The sequence below is a fragment of the Sus scrofa genome, chromosome 1 (assembly GCF_000003025.6).
Source record: "Sus scrofa isolate TJ Tabasco breed Duroc chromosome 1, Sscrofa11.1, whole genome shotgun sequence".
Lineage (NCBI taxonomy): Eukaryota > Metazoa > Chordata > Mammalia > Artiodactyla > Suidae > Sus > Sus scrofa.
Window position 1 is genome coordinate 237,606,183 of NC_010443.5, and position 21,131 is coordinate 237,627,313.

General features: G+C 51.5%; 1 protein-coding gene across 5 annotated transcripts in view; it reads right to left on the reverse strand.

Annotated features, from left to right (window-relative positions):
* PAX5 (paired box 5) overlaps positions 1-21,131 on the reverse strand; it is a 210,517-nt gene that overhangs the window by 31,245 nt on the left and 158,141 nt on the right. For all 5 annotated transcript variants that reach the window (XM_003122019.6, XM_021066090.1, XM_021066095.1 and 2 more), the window contains one exon: positions 15,309-15,410. In XM_003122019.6, coding sequence (XP_003122067.3) covers positions 15,309-15,410 — 102 coding nt within the window. The remainder of the gene's footprint in view (positions 1-15,308; positions 15,411-21,131) is intronic.

Here is a 21,131-nt window from a genome sequence, read left to right on the forward strand (position 1 = left end):
AGCCCAGCCCTGCAGGCCCCCAAACTTAACCCTCTTGTCCCCCAGCGGTCCCTGCCTAGTCCCAGGGCCTAGCAGTCCCACACACCCACCACCCTCAAGCTGGTTTCTTTCCATTCTAAGCAGGGAACATGGGTGATTCTCCTAAAAGATGCTCAGAGGTCTTGCAAAATTCAGTGATTTCTGTGTCCACTCTGGGAACTGGGCTTAGCACTCGGGAGGAGCTCAGGGATTGTCTGATGAATGAATGAATGAATGAATGAATGAGAGTAACTGAGAAGGAGAAAGAGAGGAAGAAAAGACAGAAGGGAATAAGAGAAGAGGAAGACGGTTCGGGAGGAGGGGAAGGAAAGAAGGACCAGAACTTATCCCAGAAACGAGGACAATTATGAGAGACCCCACCGGTCAGCTCTCTGGTAGCATCATTCATCCAAGACCTCACCAGATGAGTTTATTTGCCAAGCGGCAATCCCCCCCAGCATTTATAATCATCCACTGCTGAAATCACAATTTGCCCCAGTGTTTCTGGTGATCTTCTCTTTGATTAAAAGTATGTTTTTGGAAGCATGCTCTGGAATGCATCCAGACAGACACCTTTTCCAAGAAAGTGAGCTCCCTGCAGCACAGCGGAGATAGCTCCAGCCACAGGGCCCGCAGGAAGCATGGGTTCGATGGTGGGACCCAGTTAAAAACCAGTCCACACGCGGGCAGGGTCAGCTAGTTCCCTCCTGGGCCTCTGCCTGTGACCCACTGGCAGTCGTCTGATTTTATGATAGGGATTTCAGGTTCAGGCTGCTGTTATTGAAAGGTCAAGAAACTGCCTCGAATCCATTTTGGAAGTTAGTGGGGAATAAATCATCAATTACAGAGGAGCACGACACCAAGGAAGGTCTGGTCCAGGTGGCCGAGGAAGCCTGAGCCGGCCGGGCTCTTGGAGGGGCCTGTGGGAGGCAGAGACCTAAATGTGAGCTGAGATGTTTATAACCTCAGCTGAGGTCAGTGCCAGATTTTTCTATTTGTCTGATTTTCTTTTTCTTCCTTTCTTTCTTCCTTCCTTCCTTCCTTCCTTCCTTCCTTCCTTCCTTTCTTTTCTTTCTTTCTTTCTTTCTTTCTTTCTTTCTTTCTTTCTTTCTTTCTTTCTTTCTTTCTTTCCTTTTCTTTCTTTCCTTTTCTTTTCTTTCCTTCCTTCCTTCCTTCCTTCCTTCTTTCTTTCTTCCTTTCTTTCTTTCTTTCTTTTTGTCTTTTTAGGGTTGCACCCGTGGCCCATGGAGGTTCCCAGGCTAGGGATCTAATAGGAGCTGCTGCTGTCGGCCTACACCACTGCCATGGCAATTCATGATCCGAGCCGCATCTGTGACATACACCACAGCTCACAGCAGCGCTGGATCCTTAACCCTCTGAGCAAGGCCAGGGATCAAACTCGCAACCTCATGGTTCCTAGTCGGATTCGTTTCTGCTGCACCACAACGGGAACTCTTATTTGTCTGATTTTTCTAATTGAGTCACAACTTCCAGAGGGAAACTGAACCCAGGAAAAGAAAACAATCATTTCTTTTGGTCCAGCTGCAGGAGGAGCTAGGGCTTTGGCCTGGCCAACAGGCATGACCTGCATCCCAAGAGATGCTCTTGCAGCTGGCTAGGTAGGGTCCAGGGAAGATCTGGGCTTGGGAAGAATGTGAGAAGCCTGGGGGTGCAGTGGGGGGCAGGAGTCCTGCTTTGAGTCGTTCTGGAAGCCAGGTCACCAGGAACCACCCCAGGAATGCCAGGCCTGCCTGAGATCAGGAGACAAACTGTTTCCTTGTCCGTGAATCAGGGAAGGATCTAGAGGCCTGGGGAGTATCCCCCACTAGCTCAGGGGGGACAAAAGGGCAGACTGCTGCCACAGAAAGGAGGCCAGGCTGGCTCTTCCTCTGACTCGCCACGTGAACTTTTTCTTTTGTTTGTTTGTTTTTGTCTTTTTGCCTTTTCTAGGGCCGCTCCCATGGCATATGGAGGCTCCCAGGCTAGGGGTCGAATTGGAGCTGCAGCCGCCGGCCTACACCACAGCCACAGCAACTCAGGATCCGAGCCGCGTCTGCAACCAACACCACAGCTCACGGCAACGCCGGATCCTTAACCCACTGAGCAAGGCCACGGATCGAACCTGCAACCTCATGGTTCCTAGTCAGATTTGTTAACCACTGTGCCACAACAGGAACTCCTTGCCATGTGACCTTAAACAAGTCCTTTCTCTGACCTCATCTGCACACTCCCAGGCTGATTCCAGGTTGGTCCAGCCCTGTCCAGCCTACTAAAGGGAGAAGTAGCTATAAACTGTACGAGAGCCATCTCCAGCCCTTTCTGGGACACGTGTTAGAACAGACCCTGTCTCCACACAACACAGACCCACCCCGATCTAGAGCCGAGCTACCCTGAGGGCAGGTTCCTCCCCAGCTGGGGCCTCTGCTGAATCGGTGCCTTTGTGGCTGCCCCCAGGTACCTGCTCTATATTCCCACCCCCAACACCCCCACCCCCCACAAAGGTCCTGGATCGTGGTGGGTGGTGCATGGCTGCTCTCCAGATCCAACTCCCCTGCAGCGTCTTCTGCAACTGGCTCCTTCTGAGACATTCTCAGTCTGAAGTACTCTCAGAAAGTCTGCACATTCACAAAATTCTGGGACCGTGGGGGACTTGCTTCAATCTAAGATGCCTTGGTGCAGACCCGGGACCCCTCCTCTCCACTGCCTCCGCCCATCTCCTACCTGCCCTCGCAGCACCCTTCTCTTGGGTGACACAGAGAACACACAGTGTTTCTAAGCGTCAAACTCCAAATGGGCAAAGCCCTTTCCTTGTCATTTGGACTCGACCACTTGCTAGCTGTGTGACCTCAGGCAAATCGCTTTTCTTAAGCCTCAGTTTTCATCTCTGTGAAATGGGGCTAAAAATTGTGCACCCCCCCCCCACCCCCCAATGCGATGATGGGGACCTCTTGAGATCACACACGAAAAAGGCTCATTCATTGTAAAGATCCATCCGGACAGTGGTTCATCTTCTTTGCATTGTTGTGAATAAGACCTCACATCGTGCTCTGGCAGGACAATGACCGAGGCATGAGTGACCTGGAACCGCTCCTCAGATATAAGGACATGATAACACAGTTGTCATCTTAAAATTTCCTTTCCTCCCTCTTTTATGTCTCTGGCTCCCTTTCCCACTCCTTCCCTCTCTCTTTTTATCTTCCTCTCAGCCCTGGATCTCCGTCTCCCCGACTCGGGTCCTTTATTTGTGCCGTTGCACATAGACTCCTTATAAAGAAAATTCATTTGTTCAGGGTCACCGCGTGGTTTTTCATTAAAAACAAATTACCCGCATTCAGGGAGGACATCTGGGCTTCTCGGGTCCCATTAATGACTATATTTCCAGCCTCCCCGGCCCGGTTGGGCTCCCCTTGCCTGTCACCCTGCGTTCCCGGCCCCGGGAGGACAATGAGAGTGACAGTCAAGTGAAAGGGAAAACGTGAGGGATGAGGGCGAGAGGCGAGTCCCCCGAGAGGGGAAGGAAGGAAAAGTGAAAAAAATAAATAACTCAAACAGAGGGTAACAAGGGCCATTGTCTCAGCGTCTTCCAGCAAGGAGCCAGAGCAAATATTGGACGAGGGAGTCGGGGCGTGTAAGCCGAACTGAAGCCCCGTGTAATTACACAGCCAGGCCCCAAGCCCTGAGCTCTGGACCCGACAAGATCGGGAGGGGTATGTGCTGGATTTGGGGGCGCCTACTGTGTGCAGGGACTGGGAGGATGGAGGATTTCAAGGGGAGTGACCAGGAGCTGGGACAGCACTGTCACTCCAGCTCTGTCCCAGGCAGACATTAGATGAGAGATGAGCCCGGGGGGGCGGGCGTGGGGCATGGGCTTCCCCTAAAAGAGAGCCCTTGACTGGGGCCTTGAAGGATGAGTCGGACACTGATAGGTGATGATGGGGCATAGGAGGGGATATACCAGAATATGAAGTGTGGTTTCCCGGTGTTTCAGCTGGGAAGGGCTTCTCCTGGGCTGTAAAATATCTCTGGGTCAGCAAGACCAACCACGGCTCTGGGGGAGCACCAAGGAAGCCAAGGTCTTTCCCTGGGCCCCGAGGCCATTCCCTCCCACTCTCCATGGGCACCAGGGGCTGGGTGAACTTGAGACCTGAGTTCTAGGTGCCAGGCCCAGCTGCTCCCCTGACTGGCTGTGCACCCTGGCAAGACGTGGCACCTCTCTGAACTCAGTCGCTTGCCTCTGAAGTGGAGATGGACATTCCAACCTCCAAGGTACTTTCAAATTGCAGCTAGCGGAGTTCCCCTTGTGGCTCAGTGGGTTATGAACCCAGCCAGTATCCATGAGGATGGAGGTTTGATCCCTGGCCTCACTCAGTGGGTTAAGGATCCAGCACTGCTGTGAGCTATGGTGTAGGTCACAGATGAGGCGTGGATCCCACGTTGCTGTGGCTGTGGCTGGCAGCTGCAGCTCCGATTCAACCCCTTGCCTGGGAACTTCCATGTGCTGTAGGTGCAGCCCTAAAAAAGCAAAGAAAAACAAAACAAAAACCACTGCAACTAGGGGTGATGGGTGTGGCTCTCTTACAGACTGCCAAGCATCATGTGGGCTGGGGCGAGGCTTGTTGGTGGAATTAGCTTATGGGCAGAGGCAATGCGGTTTTATTCAAAAACATTCTCCTTTTGGAGGACAAGAGCCAAGGCTCACTGCTCTCCCTGCCCCTGGTAGCTCCTTGCCTCAGGCTTAGTGGTAGCGGTCAGTTCAGCTGAGGATGGGCAGCTAATGAAGTTTTGGGGGCGAGGGCTAGAGATGTCAGGAGATCAAACGTAGGAAAACAAAGATGGCCCCAGCAGTTTCTTCTTTTTTCTTTCTTTCTTTTTTTTTTTTTTTTTGCCTTTTCTAGGGCCACTCCCACGGCATATGGAGGTTCCCAAGCTAGGGGTCGAATTGGAGCTGCAGTCACCGGCCTACACCACAGCCACAGCAACTCAGGATCCGAGCTGCGTCTGCAACCTACACCACAGCTCACGGCAATGCCAGATCCTTAACCCGCTGAACAAGGCCAGGGATCGAACCCGCAACCTCATGGTTCCTAGTCAGATTCATTAACCACTGCGCGACGACGGGAACTCCCCCAGCAGTTTCAACATGGTTTTTGGAAGGACTCCAGCATGTATAGAAGCAAAAGGCATCCCAGAACCTTTATGTTCACTGTCCCTGCCCCTGAAGGGGGCATTCATTTTGCCCTCCTCACTCCGCCTTCCACCCACCAACGTGCTACTCCCTCAACAAGCCTGAGAGTCACCTCCTCCCAGGTTCCTCCCCTGACCCGGGTGGCACCACAAAGGACTTAGGAAGCTTTAGCTCTGCCCCTGGACCCCCTATCCGTTCACGTGGATGATGGCCTTTGGTCAATTTGAGCACAACTCTGCAAAAACTGCGTCCTGCCCACTGCCCCCCAACCACCTCCCTATAGAGAAATTTTGGAGCTTTCTATGCCTGACATCCCAGTCTAGGCTGGATCCTCCTTCTCTGTGCTCTGTGCTCTGCGCTCCTGGAGTCCCTGGGCTTACCTGTTACCACACCTGACCCCATAGGCCCTACTGACTCACTCATCTGCGCTACAGACTGAGACACCTCATGTCCATGTCACAGGGACAAGGGCCATGGCTTCCCCTCGCATCCCTAGGTTATGCTTGGCACATATAAATAGTCAATAAATGCTGGAAGGAAGGAAGGAAGAGAGTGAGGGGAGAGGAAAGGAAGGAAGATTCGATGAGTGGGTAGATGGACAGGATAGAAGGATGGCTGGATGGCTGGATGGGTGGATGGCTGGCTGGCTGGCTGGATGGATGGATGGATGGATGGATGATGGATGGATGGATAGAGGGAGGGGTGGATAGATGGATGGGTGGATGGATGGATACTGTGGGCTGATCAGCTCAAGGCTCCACGACTTTTTCTATTCAATATGGGTCAACAGGAGATCAGAGTCTCTCCCACGCCCCTCCTTCCCAGACACCCAGGCATTTTCCTAGGAAGGCTGCTCTTCACCCCACCTTACACACCATCACACATTAAATGCACTACAATTATGATGCTTTTTGCTGTAAACAAGGCTAAGTTTTATTATTTTTCTTTTGAAATTATTTGGCCACAAGTAATTAATATATGATTGGCTATATTTCTCAGCAATCAAGATACAGTCTAGAGAATTCTTACAAAGTGAGGAAACTTAACCTAAAAATTTGTTGTCAAAGGCAATGAAATTTTTCTAAGCCCTAAATTCAACTGTTCATCAAGGTAACCTAATGTCACCACCTGTAGACATTTAACTTAACATTGATTAATGCAAATTTCCCCATTTCTTCTTTTTAATTTCAGAGGGAAAGGAGTTGCAAAATCATTGGAAATTCCAGAAACATCCTTGGGTCTTTAGCACTGGGCCTCTCTGGGACCCCGCACCCCCACTCACTGTCCCGCAGGAAGTCCAGGCTGGGATACTAATGCCCTTTCTTCAGGAACTCAAGTCTGGTTGGGGCTGAGACACACTCACAGATAATGTCATGAAAAGTAAAAGGAGAGATGACCCAAAGCAGTCAGCTGTGTCCTGAGCCCCAGTGGGCAAGTGGCTGCTATCCAGCGGTGAAGGGGCTGGTCTAAACCCTGGATCCCTGGATGCTGTGAGGTGCTACTCCTGCATAGGGAGCCCCTCTTTCTCTTTTTAAAATCTCTTTAGGGCCACACCCACGGCCATATGGAAGTTCCCAGGCTAGGGGTCTAATTGGAGCTGTAGCTGCCGGCGTATACCACAGCCACAGTGACACAGGATCCAAGCCACATCTGTGACCTACACCACAGCTCACGGCAACACCAGATCCTTAACCCACTAAGTGAGGTCAGGGATTGAACCTGCATCCTCATGGATGCTAGTCAGATTCGTTTCTCCTGAGCCACTACGGGAACTCCGGATTAGCACATTATGAGGCCCCCTTCCTTCAGCGCCACCCCTCGGAAGTGATTACCGGATTATACTTGACTGCACAGAGCCACTGCCTTATCAGCCCCCAGTCCCAGACCTGAAGGGAAATTGCTGCCACATAGGACAGAGGTAGCAGGGCTCTAGAACCCTCCAGTTCAGCTGATGGCTGATAGCAGCAAGCAAGGACCTGTAGATTAGAAGCCCTTGTGCGGCAGGACCAGAAAGTCCCCTATGGAGCATCTAATCCAATCTCTTCACCCTCTGCCTCCTGTTTTAAGAGCGAGCAGGAAGTCCCAAGAGCACATCTAGAGGTCACACGGTGAGAGACTGGCAGCTGAAATCAAAACCCAGGACTCCTAAATTCCAATAGGATTTCACAGCCCAGCATGTTTTTCCGTTGCTGAGCCTTTGCTTCTGCAATTCTGTTCTTCCTCGGTGCTGCAAAGCACTCATAGAGCCCACGTGGAGCCTCCCCAGTATGAGCGAAGCGTCACCTCAATGCAGGGTTCACACAGGGCTTTAGTCACAGGCTCTGTACAGATCAGGCGGCTGCAGACCCCCTCATTCTCCATCCTGTGAAGGCGCAGCACCCTCACCTCTGACTCACACTCAGATCGGGTTGGGCAGAGCCTGCCATCTGTCAAGGCTGCTGTTTGCAGCACTTCGTGCCCCGGAGATTTCCAGGGGTAGAGACTCTGGGTCTTCTTACGCATAGACCCTCACCCAGCAGTGCCCTCCAACTTCTCAGGCTGGTAAACTCAGCCTTCAAGAGGCGGCTCAAATGACCTTCGCTGGGAAGTCTTCTCTGATTTGCCCCCACCCTCCCCATCGCCCTAGCAGACCTAGCAGCCTCTCTCCTGCATTTTCTCAGCAGAATCCTAGATTTTAGCACTAAACGTGGCATGAAAGGATGGTTTTTTGTTTGTTTGTTTGTTTGTTTTTTGGGTTTTTTTTTTTGTTTTTTTTAATGCCTATCTCCCCAGCTAGACTTGTGAGTTCCCTGAGGGCAGGAATGGTATGTGCAACACCATACCTAGCCCAGAACAGGCACCCAGTGTCTCTCAGGAAAAGTCACAGAATGAATGAATGAACAAATGAATGGCCAGCCCACCCTGGCTGTGCCTGGCATTCCCCGGGGTCTAGTTCCTAGTGTGGCTGAGGGACTGGAGGCCACTAGAGGGCAGCAAAGGGTCAGGAACAAGCAACAGGTGTGCCCCACCCACCCACCTCCCGCCCCCCCGCCTCCCCCCACCCAGAGCCCAGGCCTGGCTTTCACAGAACCTTGAAGGAAACTTGGAAAGTGCCCAGGCCACAGGACCAGCAGGAGCCCCTGGCAGTAAGAGAGAAGAAAGAGCTAAGAACAAAGGCCCTTCATTCCCTAAGCAAACACTCATGAGCCTGATGCTTGGGCCAGGAAGGCACTTGGGGACCAGTGGTCCAATCTCCCATCTGATGCTCCACTCCCCTCGCCATGTCCTCAACTGGCTTCTGCTGGTCCCTTCCCATACGTTCAGTTCTAGTTTTGAGGAAGAGTCTCTGTATGAGGCTGCAAAGGGTGTCCCTCGGACTCCCATTCTCTGGTCCCAGCCATGCCCAGGCTCAGGGAGGTCCAGAAGGCAGAAATGTCACTCCAGACCAATCCAGCAAGGCCCTGGCTGAGCTCTGTCCGAATCCACGCTTTTGCCTCCCTGCTTGGTGCTGGGCCCCCCATCCTCATGCCTGCAGGCCTTTCACAGAGCAATTGATGCTCTGAGTCAGGGAAGGGCTTGCTACAGACAAAAGAACCCCCCGTCCTGCTCCCCCTCCAGACTTCCAGATCCTTCCTATCTCACATGGCTGGTGCCTCCCTAACAGCAAACCTTCATTTGCCTTAAAAACAGCAAAGCAGGTCAGCTCAGAGAGGTCACGGGGCTCATGCCTAATCACACAGCTAGTCCGTGCGGAAGCCACCCTCCTGCAGCACCCTCATTTCTCCTGGGGCAATTCCAGCTCTCTTTGGACCAGACCTTGCCCCTGTGCTCCTGACTGGCTTTAGCACCTGTCAGCAGAGCACCTTGTCTGGATGTCTGTTTGGTCTCCAAGAGCTGACAAGTCCAAATCCTAAACTTGCTGGCCACCGGCTTCCTCCTCAACCAGCTCCTGTCCTGTCAACCCCACTTACCCAGGCTGGGCTGGCTGGGCCCCGCTCCCACCCACACAGACCCACTCCAGTTCCTGGGCTCAGCCCCCAGCCAACCTCCTCTTCCGACGGCCAAGGATGCTCTTCTGACAACCCAGCTTAAGGCCCTCTTTGCCAGGACACCTTTCTCAAGTGGACCGACCCCAGATGCCTCTCTGTTTTCTCCAGGCCTGATGTTTAGAGTCTGCCCCTACTTCTGCAGGTGACATTCCCGTTTGTCACTGTATGCTTTTCTGATTGGTTCTACTGCTGATCCATGGGCTCCATGGGGTAGCAGGAGCTCAGCTGGAGAGCTTGTAATGTGATGCCAGCTGGGCCAGGCCAGCTTTAGGCAGACCTGCTAAGCTTCTCTCTTCGCCCCCACACCCAGCGGAGACCTTTGTGTCAATAAGAGCAGCAATAATAATTACCCCTTACCTTGCACCGACTATGTTCCAGGCAAAAATTCTCAGAGGTTATATATATATTATAGCTGTCCCTCGGTATCTGCCTGGGACTGGTTCCAGGAGCCCCGCGGATACCAAAATCCACGGTGCTCAGGTTCCTTCTATAAAATGATGTGTATTTGCATATAACTGACACACATCTTCCTGTCTACTTTAAATCATCTCTTGATTACTTATAATACCTAGTACAATATAAGCGCTATGTGAAGAGTTGCTGGCACTACGCAAGTTTTGCTCTTTGGAAATTTCTGGAGTTTTTTTTTTTTCCAACCATTTTCTACCCACAGTGTTGAATCCATGGATGCAACCCCCCACAGCTACAGAGCCCCAACAGTACCTGGTATGGTGCTCACTCTTAGTATCCTCATCATCCTCATTTTATAGATGAGGAAGAAACTAGGGTCCAGAGAGGTTATGTCACTTACTCAAGTCACACAGCTAGTGAGAGGCGGGAGGGTGATTCCACACCAGGCCGTCGGGCTCCAGAGTCCCCGCTCGTAACCACCCAGCCTCCCTGCTTCACCACGGGGCTGTCACTGTGGGCCTGCAGGCAGCCCAGCTTCCTTGGCTGCATTGTTGCAGCACTGGGCTGAGGTCTGAGCCCTGGGCAGCCCAGCCCCAACCATCACCATCATCTTTTGTTTCCGCTCCTATTGCCGGGGTGCTACTATGGGTCAGGCACTCTGCCAGGAACTAGGGACACAGCGGTCGATAAAACAGGCACAGCTTTGTGGACTGTACCACCCAAAGGTACTGTGCAGGCCTGAGGGGACACCAGACGAGGAGGGAGGCAACTGCCGATGAAATTCCTTCCATTGTGCTTCGGCTCCCAAATGAAAAGCACAGGACGCTCTGAGAGCGGCGTGACGGGGTCCTGGTTGAGGTGGTGTGGTGGGCAGAATCACGCCTGCCCCGCTCCCCCCCAAAGATGTCCCTTATCCCAACCCTGGAACCTGTGACTATGTTAGGTTATAGGGCAAAAGGGAATTAAGGTTGTTAATTAGTTGACCTGCAGATAAGATTATCCCAGATAATCCGGTGAGTCAATAAATCCGCAAAGGTCTTTAGAAGTGGAAGACAAGCCAGGAGAAAGCAAACCTGAAAGATGGTGGCATGATGAAGACTCAGCATGATGCAGGGCCCCAGAGCAAGAGATATGGGGCAGCTATAAGCTGTGAAAGTTAAGGACAGGACTCCCCCCTAGGGCCCCAGAGGGAATACAGCCCTGCTGACCCCTGGACTTCAGCCCAGGAAGACCCATTTTGCGGTTTGTTTTTGTTTTTGTTTTTTTTAAAGCCGCACCCGTGGCATATGGAGGTTCCCAGGCTAGGGGTCAAATCGCAACGATAGCTGCCAGCCTACACAACAGCCACAGCAATGCAGGATCCATGCCGCATCTGCAACCTACACCACATTTCATGGCAACACAGCATCCTTAACCCACGGAGCGAGACCTGGGATCGAACCTGTATCCTCATGGATGCTAGCAGGATTTGTTTCCACCACACCACAGTGGGAACTCCCAGAGGACCCACTTTGGATTTCTGACCTCCAGAGCTGTAAGATGAGAAATTACTTTAAGTCCCTAGTATACGGTATCTCGTCACAGCAGCAAGAGGAAGCTAACACATATTTGGCGACAGGGAAGGCCCCTCTGAGGAGGTGACTCCCTCAGGGATGAGAGGGAGCCAGGCAGGCTGGGCCAATGGGTGGTGGAAGTGGGAGAGGGGGCTGGACGGCAAGAGGAGCCTTGGGGGCCTCTCTGTCCCCCCACCGGGGTCTGAGGCGCCCAGGGTCTGCAGACTTCCCCACTGGCCTCTGGGTCCCCTCCGCCCTCAACCTCACCTCCCACTTCTTCAAGGAAATGCGGAAACCATGAGTTAATTGAACAGTGTAACTGGATGGCATTTAGAAATGACGTCTACCCATCCATGGCAAGTAGAGTGCCCAGGACCACAGAAGCCCGCCAGTCTCCCCATCAACTAGCTGCTTATCTGCTGCAGCCCAGGGAAGGTGAACACAACATGGTCAGCAATTCCTGGCACTTTGGCCTCATAAAGCCCCTGAAGCGACATCCACTAAGGGGAGCATGGGTAGCCCGGGCTCATCTCAAAGACATTTGGTTACCTTGCTTCTTAGACTCATAAAGGGCAGTGAATGCCCCTTCCTTTCCCCCAGCCCAGAATTTTTGAGAGTTTCAAATGCCATGTCGATATCTGTTAGGTTGTGCAAATATCTTCAGGCAGGAATCAACTAGTTATACCAATCCAGACACTATGGAATCTTTGGTGCAAAACTTTTGGCATTTGCTGGGACCTGACGAAAATAAAATCTGAAAACTGTCTCCACTCTGAGCTGATGTGATGGGCCGTATTTGCTTTAGTCGACGTAACTAATCAGCAAAGAGCTTTACAGGGTTTGCGGAGCCGAGGGAACTGCATCTACAAACGCTAAGAGATGATGGAGAAGCCCCGTTTCGCAGGCGAGAAAACACCCTGGAAGCTGAAAGGGCAGACAACCCCTGATGGCGGAGTCAAATTCAAAATAAACAAGAGTGCAAGCCACCGAGCAATGAATGTGGAAAAACATAATGTCTATTTCATCAGGCCCCAAAGTTCAACGGCCCAAATGTACGCTGGATAGGACCCCTCCTTGGTGCGTCCTAAAAGCAAACCTTATCCATGGAAGCCTTCCTGTATCAGTGAAAGAGGCAACAGCCAAATGGTTCCCCAAATGTAGGGTAGGGCAAACGGCTCAGAAGATTTTGGCTTCCCTGGAGATTCACTGCCAGGCGTGGAGGGAGGACTGTCTCATAGAGTGAAACAGACCGTTGCTGTGTACCAGCCTGAGAGAGACAAAATCAGGATAAACGACTCCCCTGAAGCCTTGCTCGGCTGGCTTCTCCAAAGGCTACCAACATGCCCTTGGGGTCTGGGAAATGGTATCGCCCGGAGTCACAATGGAAGGAATGCCCCCAGGATCCAGAAATCCCAGGGGGTAGGGATCAGAAATCTGAACAAAGCTGCAATCGCGAAGCAGGTTGTGGTATATCCATGTCCTAATCCCTGGAAACTGGGAACATTATTCACAACAAAAAGGGGTGGGAGGTGGGGTCTTCGTAGCTGTGATTAAGTTAAGGATCTTTTGGTTTCTTTTCTTCTTCTTTTTTTTTTAGAGCCTCACCCCAGGCATATGGAGGTTCCCAGTCCAGGGGTCCAATCAGAGCTACAGCTGCTGGCCTACACCACAGTCACAGCAGTGCAGGATCTGAGCTGCATCTGTGACCTACACCACAGCTCCTGGCAACGCTGGATCCTTAACTCACTGAGGGAGGCCAGGGATCGAACCTGCAACCTCATGGGTCCTAGTCAGATTCGTTTCCACTGCACCACAACGGGAACTCCCAAGTCAAGGATCTTGAAATGGGAGGATTATCTCTCATTATCTGTGTGATTACATGCAGCCTTACATGAGAGAGTTCAAGGAAGACCATCCCCCTCCCGCCACACACACACACACACACACACACACACACACACAAGTGCTATGAAGATGGGGTGGAGAGAGAGTTGCAGATGGGAGTGACGTAGTCACAAGCCGTGGAATGCAAGGAGCCACAAGGAGGTGGCAGAGGAAAGGGACGGGTCTTTCCCTAGGGCCCCCAGAGGGAGGTGCCCCTGCCAAAATGCCTGTCTTTCTCCTTACTGTGCACCCCCGTCTACACAGAGTCCCAGGGGACCACACCACCCCGCTGGCCCTGCGGCCATCCCTATCCAGCTGCAAGGAGTCACCATCAGTTCTGCTGGGGGCTCTGCAAGGTCCTCAGCTGTTTGTATCCCAAGCCTGGAGCTGTCATGGTGGCTGGAGGGCGGGCTCTGTTTGGATAAACTCGGAAAAGTTCAGCTGCTTCTCTGAACTCAGCCTCTTTGGGGTTGGCAGCAGGGAGCCGGCTAGGTGGCATTGGCTTCACCTGCCAATGTGTTCTCGGGACAGGGGCTGGGGCTCCCACCTCTGCCTGTGCAGTCACTGTGAAGCATGTGGTGACAGACTCAAGACAGAAAGGAATGCTGAACTGGGGGGCAGAAGACCCCGATTCCAGTCCTCCCACTTCCAAGCTCTGAAGCCTTGAACAATTCCCTAACTTCTCTGAAAATCTCAGCCTCCTCTTTTTTTTCTTTTTGTCTTTTTCTAGGGCCGCACCTGCAGCATATAGAGGTTCCCAGGCTAGGGGTCTAATCAGAGCTCTAGCCACCCGTCTACACCACAGCCATGGCATGCCAGTTCCGAGCCACGTCTGTGACCGACACCACAGTTCACAGCAACACTGGATCCTTAACCCACTGAGCAAGGCCAGGGATTGAACTCGCAACCTCATGGTTCCTAGTCGGATTCATTAACCACTGAGCCACGACGGGAACTCCTCAGTCTCCTTCTGACACCCGGGACCCTGCCCACCTTACAAGGCTGTAACACCGGAGGTTCCTGGGGAAGCACCTTGCACTTAATAAAGTGCTCCACAAATGCAAGGGGCTGTTACCGGGTGGGCAGGGCCCCTCTCTGAAGGCTGCCCTCACTTGCTAAGGGCTGGGAAATGGAAGAGGGGTGTCATGGGGGGAGGAGGGGGTGTGTCCCGCCGCCTCTGCTTGCCCTGAGCACGTGGTCTCCCTCTGCTCTGCCACGGCCTGTCCTGGCAGCAGCAAAGGCAAAGACTCTGTAGGCATGAACCTGGCAGGCCTCCCCAGCTTGGCAAGGCCCAGGGCAAGGGGACACACAGAGGCCATTTCCCATATGTCTCATATTTAAAAGTCATAAATCAAGCTAACAAACCGTTAAATGAAATATGCTCTGTCCTCCTACCTTGTTAAATAGCTCTCCGTAATAACCCGGAAGGCCAGGAGCATATTTAGAGTTTGGGGACTCCTTGGCACCTGCGCCAGCGCTCAGCTGCATGGGGAGAGCCCACCTGAGCTCTGCTCTGCCCGGCTTCCTTTCCCAGCTCTGCTCAGCCTCACCCTGGCCTTGAGCACAGGTGTAGACGCCCAGCCTCTATGTCCAAGCTCTGTCTGTGAAGAGCCGGTCCTCAAGCCCTGGGGTGCACACGCTGTGATATGGGCTGGGAGGAGGCTGGAAGAGGCTTGGGGCTATTGGCGCAGGACCCCCCCAGGTGGGCGAAAAGGAGGGGTGTGGGCACCAGGTGGGCACCTCCATCCTCTTGGCCCTGCAGACTCCCGGGTTCATGGATGGGGGGACACTGCCCCCGCAGTGTGGGGGGCAGCTCCAGAGCAGGGTCCCTCCTGCCTGGTCTCAGGGTGGTTCATGCTGGCTCATGGCTTCTAGTCCTGGCACTGCCTCCTCCTTGCAGGGTGACTTCAGCATGTCCCAGCCCCTCTCTGATCTTTAGCCAGGTCCCGACCTCTCTGAGTTCAGACCCCCTGTGGAGACGGCGAGGGGGTTCTGAGTGACAGTCAAGGGCCCCCCTCCCATCTCTGCCGTCCTCCCAGGTGCTACCCCGGGCTGGTCTGGCCCCACCGCAGCCCCAGCTGCCGAGAAAGAGGCCAAGAGTGCAGACGTCTGCCTGATTTATTCAGGTCCACTCCTCAGAAGCGGAGAGGGCGCCAGGGCTGTTTGGGGGGATGCCCCCTGGAACCCCGGCCACTGCCTGCTGCAAATTCGCAGACAGTGCAAACTCACCAGGCACCATCCCTGTCAGCGTCGGCGCTGAGTAGCTGCCCTGTCCAGCGGGGGGGACGTGCGGAGGGTACCCGGGGAGGGTCGTGCTTGCCAAGTCGCGGCCTGAGGAATCAAAGCAACAAATCACAGGGTGAGCATCTCCACGGCCAGCTGCTCATGTCCACAGCTCCCCGGACTCCGTACATTTGTCACGTCTGGATGCTTAACGCCAGTGTGCCCCAGTCTGCATATGTGTGCACGCGTGCATGCACACACTCACACACACACACACACACAATTTCTCTCTCTCACCATCCCTCCAGCCAGCCAGGCCTCACTCAGCAGGAAGCAGGGATGACTCTGCCAAGCCCTGAGAAACCAGAGTTCTGGCCAGTTAGTTCCCTGTGTTCCCTACACCCCCAGGTAGGGCTTGGACTTCTTCATCTCCACATCTTTGCTCCTCTTGTGTCCTCTGCACACAGACCAACACCACCTGCCTCCCAAGACCAACCCGGCTGCCTCCTTCCTCTTCTTTGACGGTCCCTGCAGTGGGCAGGGCTCTGCCGGCCTTAGATCAGTATCTGGTCCTAAGGGAATTTTTCCTCTTTGGGCCTAAAGCTTGTCATTCATTCAGTGATAGTGCAGGAAGCCCCTCCTGACACTAGACACAGTTCTAGGCTCCGGGATATGGAAGTTAAGGCCTCAGCCCTCAGGGGCAGACACTGCCGTGGGTCCATGTCTACTTGCTGCAGGCTGACAGCTTCTAGAAGACAGGGTGATCCCTCATTCAGCACCCAGAAAACCTGCCTCCCCCACGGAGTGTGGTACCGAGCAAGCTCTTAGTGAATAAATGCATGAACGAATGAACCAGCCAAGTGGTCTGGGTTCTAGATTATGTGGAAGAAAATCCCAAGGTAGTAGATTGCTACCAGGGAAGTGTCACCGAGGTGTGTCTGCCGCTTCCGGAAAGAATGGGGCTATAGCCCTTCAAATATCCCCAATGAAAGAATGGGGCTATAGCCCTTCAAATATCACCAGTGATGTGTATGGGCCAAGGTGCTCATACAGAAGACCAGCGATCCAGACCCTGAGCAGTTCCGTCTGGTCAGTGATGCCCTACTGAGCCCTGAGGATGAGACCCCACCCTGGTGGGAGGAACTAACAGTTGCCCCTGGAAAAAAGGGATGCACCTGCTGCCAAGTGGGTTGGAAATGACGTTGCCTGGGGATGAGGGAGGGAGGGCAAAACCTTGACCTCTTCTGGACAATGAGGACCGGGGAGGCCAAAAGAGGCCCAGGGGTGTGAGGGAGCAGCCCCTGACCCTGCAGAGCCAGGCTGGGCCCCCAGAGCCTTCCCCAGGGCCCAGCGGGGCAGTGCAGGCAGGACACAGGACTTTGAACACCAGCTCCAGTAGCCAGCATGGAGAGGTGCTGGCCAGCGATGAGAGGTCCCCAAGGAGAGGGACCACATCTGACCAATGCCCACCAGAGAATCCAAGCCAGCGTGTGCCATGAGCCCACGAACATTCCTCCAGAGGACAGAATAGCCCTTCTAGTGCCAGTCATTCAAAGACTGCCCAGTCAGCACCCAGAGGCTGCCTCATTTCTCAAGTTCTGCTTATCTTCTAGAACTTTGCTGAGCACCAGGCAGCTGCTGCACAGCAGGATTCCTCCCTCTGTCTCTCTTCTCATCACCTCCCTGGCTTTAGACCGGGCACCCAGTTTATGACAAGCATGGCTCATGTCTCTAAACATACTGCATTGCTACAGGAGAACAGATGCACTGGGATTTAACTCCCGGAGTCCTTAATCCCACCTACAAACTGTACATGACTCCCCATGAGAGATGAGACCAGATAGAACTGACCACACTTAGAAGGTTTTTCAGGAAGCTTGCCCCACCTAGCCTCCCTTCTACCTCCCCGCCCCACCCCGACCCAGCACCCACAACCCTGATGGCAGCTCCTCCCTACAGAGTTTAAGCTCCAAGATCAAGTCTTTGTACCCCAAGGTCAAAACGGCAGAGCCCTACCAACATTTGCTAAATGAGTGAAAGGCATTGCCCCACTGGAGAAACAGGAACTCATTGGAGGCATAATAATCCCCATCCGACTGTGGTCAAGGGCCAGCGGAGCTTTCCTCGACCAACCCCTGTTGCCACCACGGCAGGCAGAAGGGAGCAACTGGCTTAGTCCCACAGGGGGCCAGGGGCAGGTGCCTCTGCCCATTAGCCCAGGAGCCACCTCTCTCTTAAGCAGCATCATGTTGGGGGTTGGGGGAGCTCCCAGGCTCAACACAGAGTTTTCTCCACACTTGCTACAGAGATCTGGTGACCGAAGGGCTGCTGAAAAGATGTCGGAGGAAGCAGAGGGAGCACAAGTGTCAGGCTAGTTGGTACAAGATCATGATGCTGGGGGCCAGACTGTGAGCCGTGCACAAAAGACAGCCTAGCTGGGGCTGTTCAGGTGGGCCGGCTTCCCTACCAACCCATGGAGCACCCACCCAGCCCCACTCCAGGCTCACACTTATGACAACAAACCACAAATGCTTACATGGAAATTGTAAACATCGGGCTCTGTTCTCAGTCTTTTTTTTTTTTTTTTTTTTTTTTTTGTCTTTTTTGCTCTTTAGGGCCGCACCCACAGCATATGAAGGCTTCCAGGCTAGGGGTCAAATCGGAAGTGCAGCTGCTGGCCTACACCACAGCCACAGCAATGCGGAATCTGAGCTGCATCTGCAACCTACCACCGCTGCTCAAGGCGACGCCGGATCTTTAACCCACTGAGCAAGGCCAGGGATTGAACCCACAACCTCATGGTTCCTAGTCAGATGTGTTTCTGCTGCGCAACAAAGGGAACTTCAAATTCTCTCTCTCTTTTTTTTTAAGGGCTGCACCCACAGCATATGGAGGGAGGTTCCCAGGCTAGGGGTTGAATCAGCCACAGCAACGTGGGATCCAAGCCACATCTGCCACAGCTCACATCAACGCCAGATCCTGAACCCACTGAGTGAGGCCAGGGATCAAACCTGCGTCCTCATGGTTACTAGTCAGACTCATTTTCACTGCGCCACAATAGGAACTCCTGTTCTGAATCTTTTAAATCACTAACTCATTTAACCCCCAGCAACCCTATGAGGTAAGGTACTGAGACTCTCCCTATTTTATAGGATAATGAGACAGCAAAAGGTCAAGTAATTTTCCAAGTTTGCACAGTAAGGGCCAGGCTTAGAATCCAAGCAATCCAGTGGTAAAGGCCATGAGTTTAGCCACTTGATGCCACTGCCTTGCACATGTACCTGGCTGTGCTGCTGTCCACACATCTCTCAGCCAGGACAGCAGGCAGAGCCCTGCCTTCAGGCCACACTGTCACCCTTGCTTCCTGACTCCATCATGCAGAAGGAAATTCAGCTACACAGTTTTGTGATATATGTGTTGGGGAGGGAACCAGATCTGCCTCCTGAAAGATAGAGGCGTTATCCTGATATGAGGCTGCCTGCTGCAGGGGTGGGAGGTCCTGGGGCCAAGCCCCCAGAGTCCACACCCCATGTAGACGCTTGAGATGGATAAGAGGGTCCTAAGAAGGAAGGCCCACAGCACTTACTGATTTGAGGCAAGAATGAGACTGGAATCTTGCTCTCTTGTCTCCTGGGGTTCAGTTCTTTCAACAGGGGCTATTCTTTTGGTCACATCTGAACCTCAGCAGTTTCTGCCACCATTGCATACGCTTTAAAACCTCGAGCCCCAAAGCAGAAATGCAGTTCCTCACCAAAGCACTCAATGCAAGAAGCCAGATAAAAAAGCAATAAAATGAACCTAGGGAAAGGAGGAGGAAGGACTTGATAAAGGAAAGCAGAAAATAATGAATTAGGAACCAGAAAAGCAGACACAATAATAAATATACACAATAATAAATAAGAAATACAACTAAGAGTTGTTATTTGAAAAGACCAGTAAGATAAACAAATGTATGGCCAGATTCAAAAAAGAAGACACAGATATCAAGATAAGGAATGAGATGATACAACCAGATATGGAAGAGAGGATATTAAAAAAAAAAGAAGAAGAAAATGCATAGATACTCCATGCTACTAAATGCAGAAATTTCACCAAAAGGTACCGTTCTCTAGGAAAACATGAATTACCAAAATTAACTCAAGAAGAGGTAGAAAATACAAACAGCCTAATCACCTTAGAAAAAATATTACAAGTTGTTAAAAATACATTTTTTTTTTTTTGGCTGTGCCTGTGGCATGTGGAAATTCCTGGGCCAGGGGACAAAACTCCCCCAGAGCTGTAACCAGAGCCACAGCAGTGACAACGCTGGATCCTTAATCAGTGGAACCAGGAGGGAACTCCTGTTTAAAATTATTTTTTAAAAACAAGGTGCCAATAGACGCAGAAAAAGCCTTTGACAAAATCCAACACCCATTTCTGATAAAAACCCTTCAGAAAGTGGGCATAATGGGAACCTACCTCAACATGATAAAGGCCATATGACAAACCCACAGTGAACATCATTCTCAATGGTGAAAAGCTGAAAGAATTCCCACTGAGATCAGGAACAAGACAAGGATGTCCGCTTTTGCCACTACTCTTCAACATAGTTCTGGAAGTCCTAGCCACAGCAATCAGAGAAGTAAAAGAAATAAAAGGAATCCAAATTGGAAAGGGAGAAGTAAAACTATCCCTATTTGCAGATGACATGATACTATACCTAGAGAATCCTAAAGACTCTACCAGAAAACTGTTAGAGCTCATCCACGAATTTGGCAAAGTTGCAGGATACAAAATCAATATACAGAAATCGATGGCATTTCTATACACTAACAATGAAAGAGCAGAAAAATAAATTAGGGAAGCAATCCTGTTTACCATCACATCCAAAAGAATAAAATATCTAGGAGTAAACCTACCTAAAGAGACAAAAGACCTGTACTCTGAAAACTACAAGCCACTGATGAAAGAAATCAAAGATGACACAAATAGATGGAAAGATATACCATGCTCGTGGATTGGAAGAGTTAATATTATCAAAATGACTATACTACCCAAGGCAATCTACAGATTCAATGCAATCCCTATCAAATTACCAAGGACATTTTTCACAGAACTCGAACAAATATTTTAAAGTTTGTTTGGAAGCTCAAAAGACCCAGAATAGCCAAAGACATCCTGAAAAAGAAAAATGGAGCTGGAGTAATCAGGCTCCCGGACTTCAGGCTATACTACAAAGCAACAGTCATCAAAACCATATAGTACTGGCACAAAGACAGACATATAGATCAGGGGAACAGGATAGAAAGCCCAGAATTAAACCCATGCACTTACAGCCAACTAATCTATGACAAAGGAAGCAAGACTATACAATGGAGAAAGGACAGCTTGTTCAATAAGTGGTGCTGGGAAAACTGAACAGCCACATGGAAAAGAATGAAATTAGAACACTCCCTAACACCATACACAAAAATAAACTCCAAATGGATTAAAGACCTAGATATAAGGCCAGACACTATCAAACTCCTAGAGGAAAACATAGGCCAAACACTCTCCAACACAGACCACAGCAACATCTTCTCAGTTCCACCTCCTAGAGTAATGACAATAAAAACAAAAATAAACAAACGGGACTTAATTAAATTTAAAACTTTCTGCGCAGCAAAGGAAACCCTAAACAACACAAAAAGACAACCCACAGAATGGGAGAAACTCTTTGCAAATGAAGTGACTGACAAGGGATTAATCTCCAGAATTTATAAACACCTTCTACATCTCAATACCAAAAAAACAGACAACCCCATCAAAAAATGGGCAGAAGATCTAAACAGACAATTTTCCAAAGAAGAC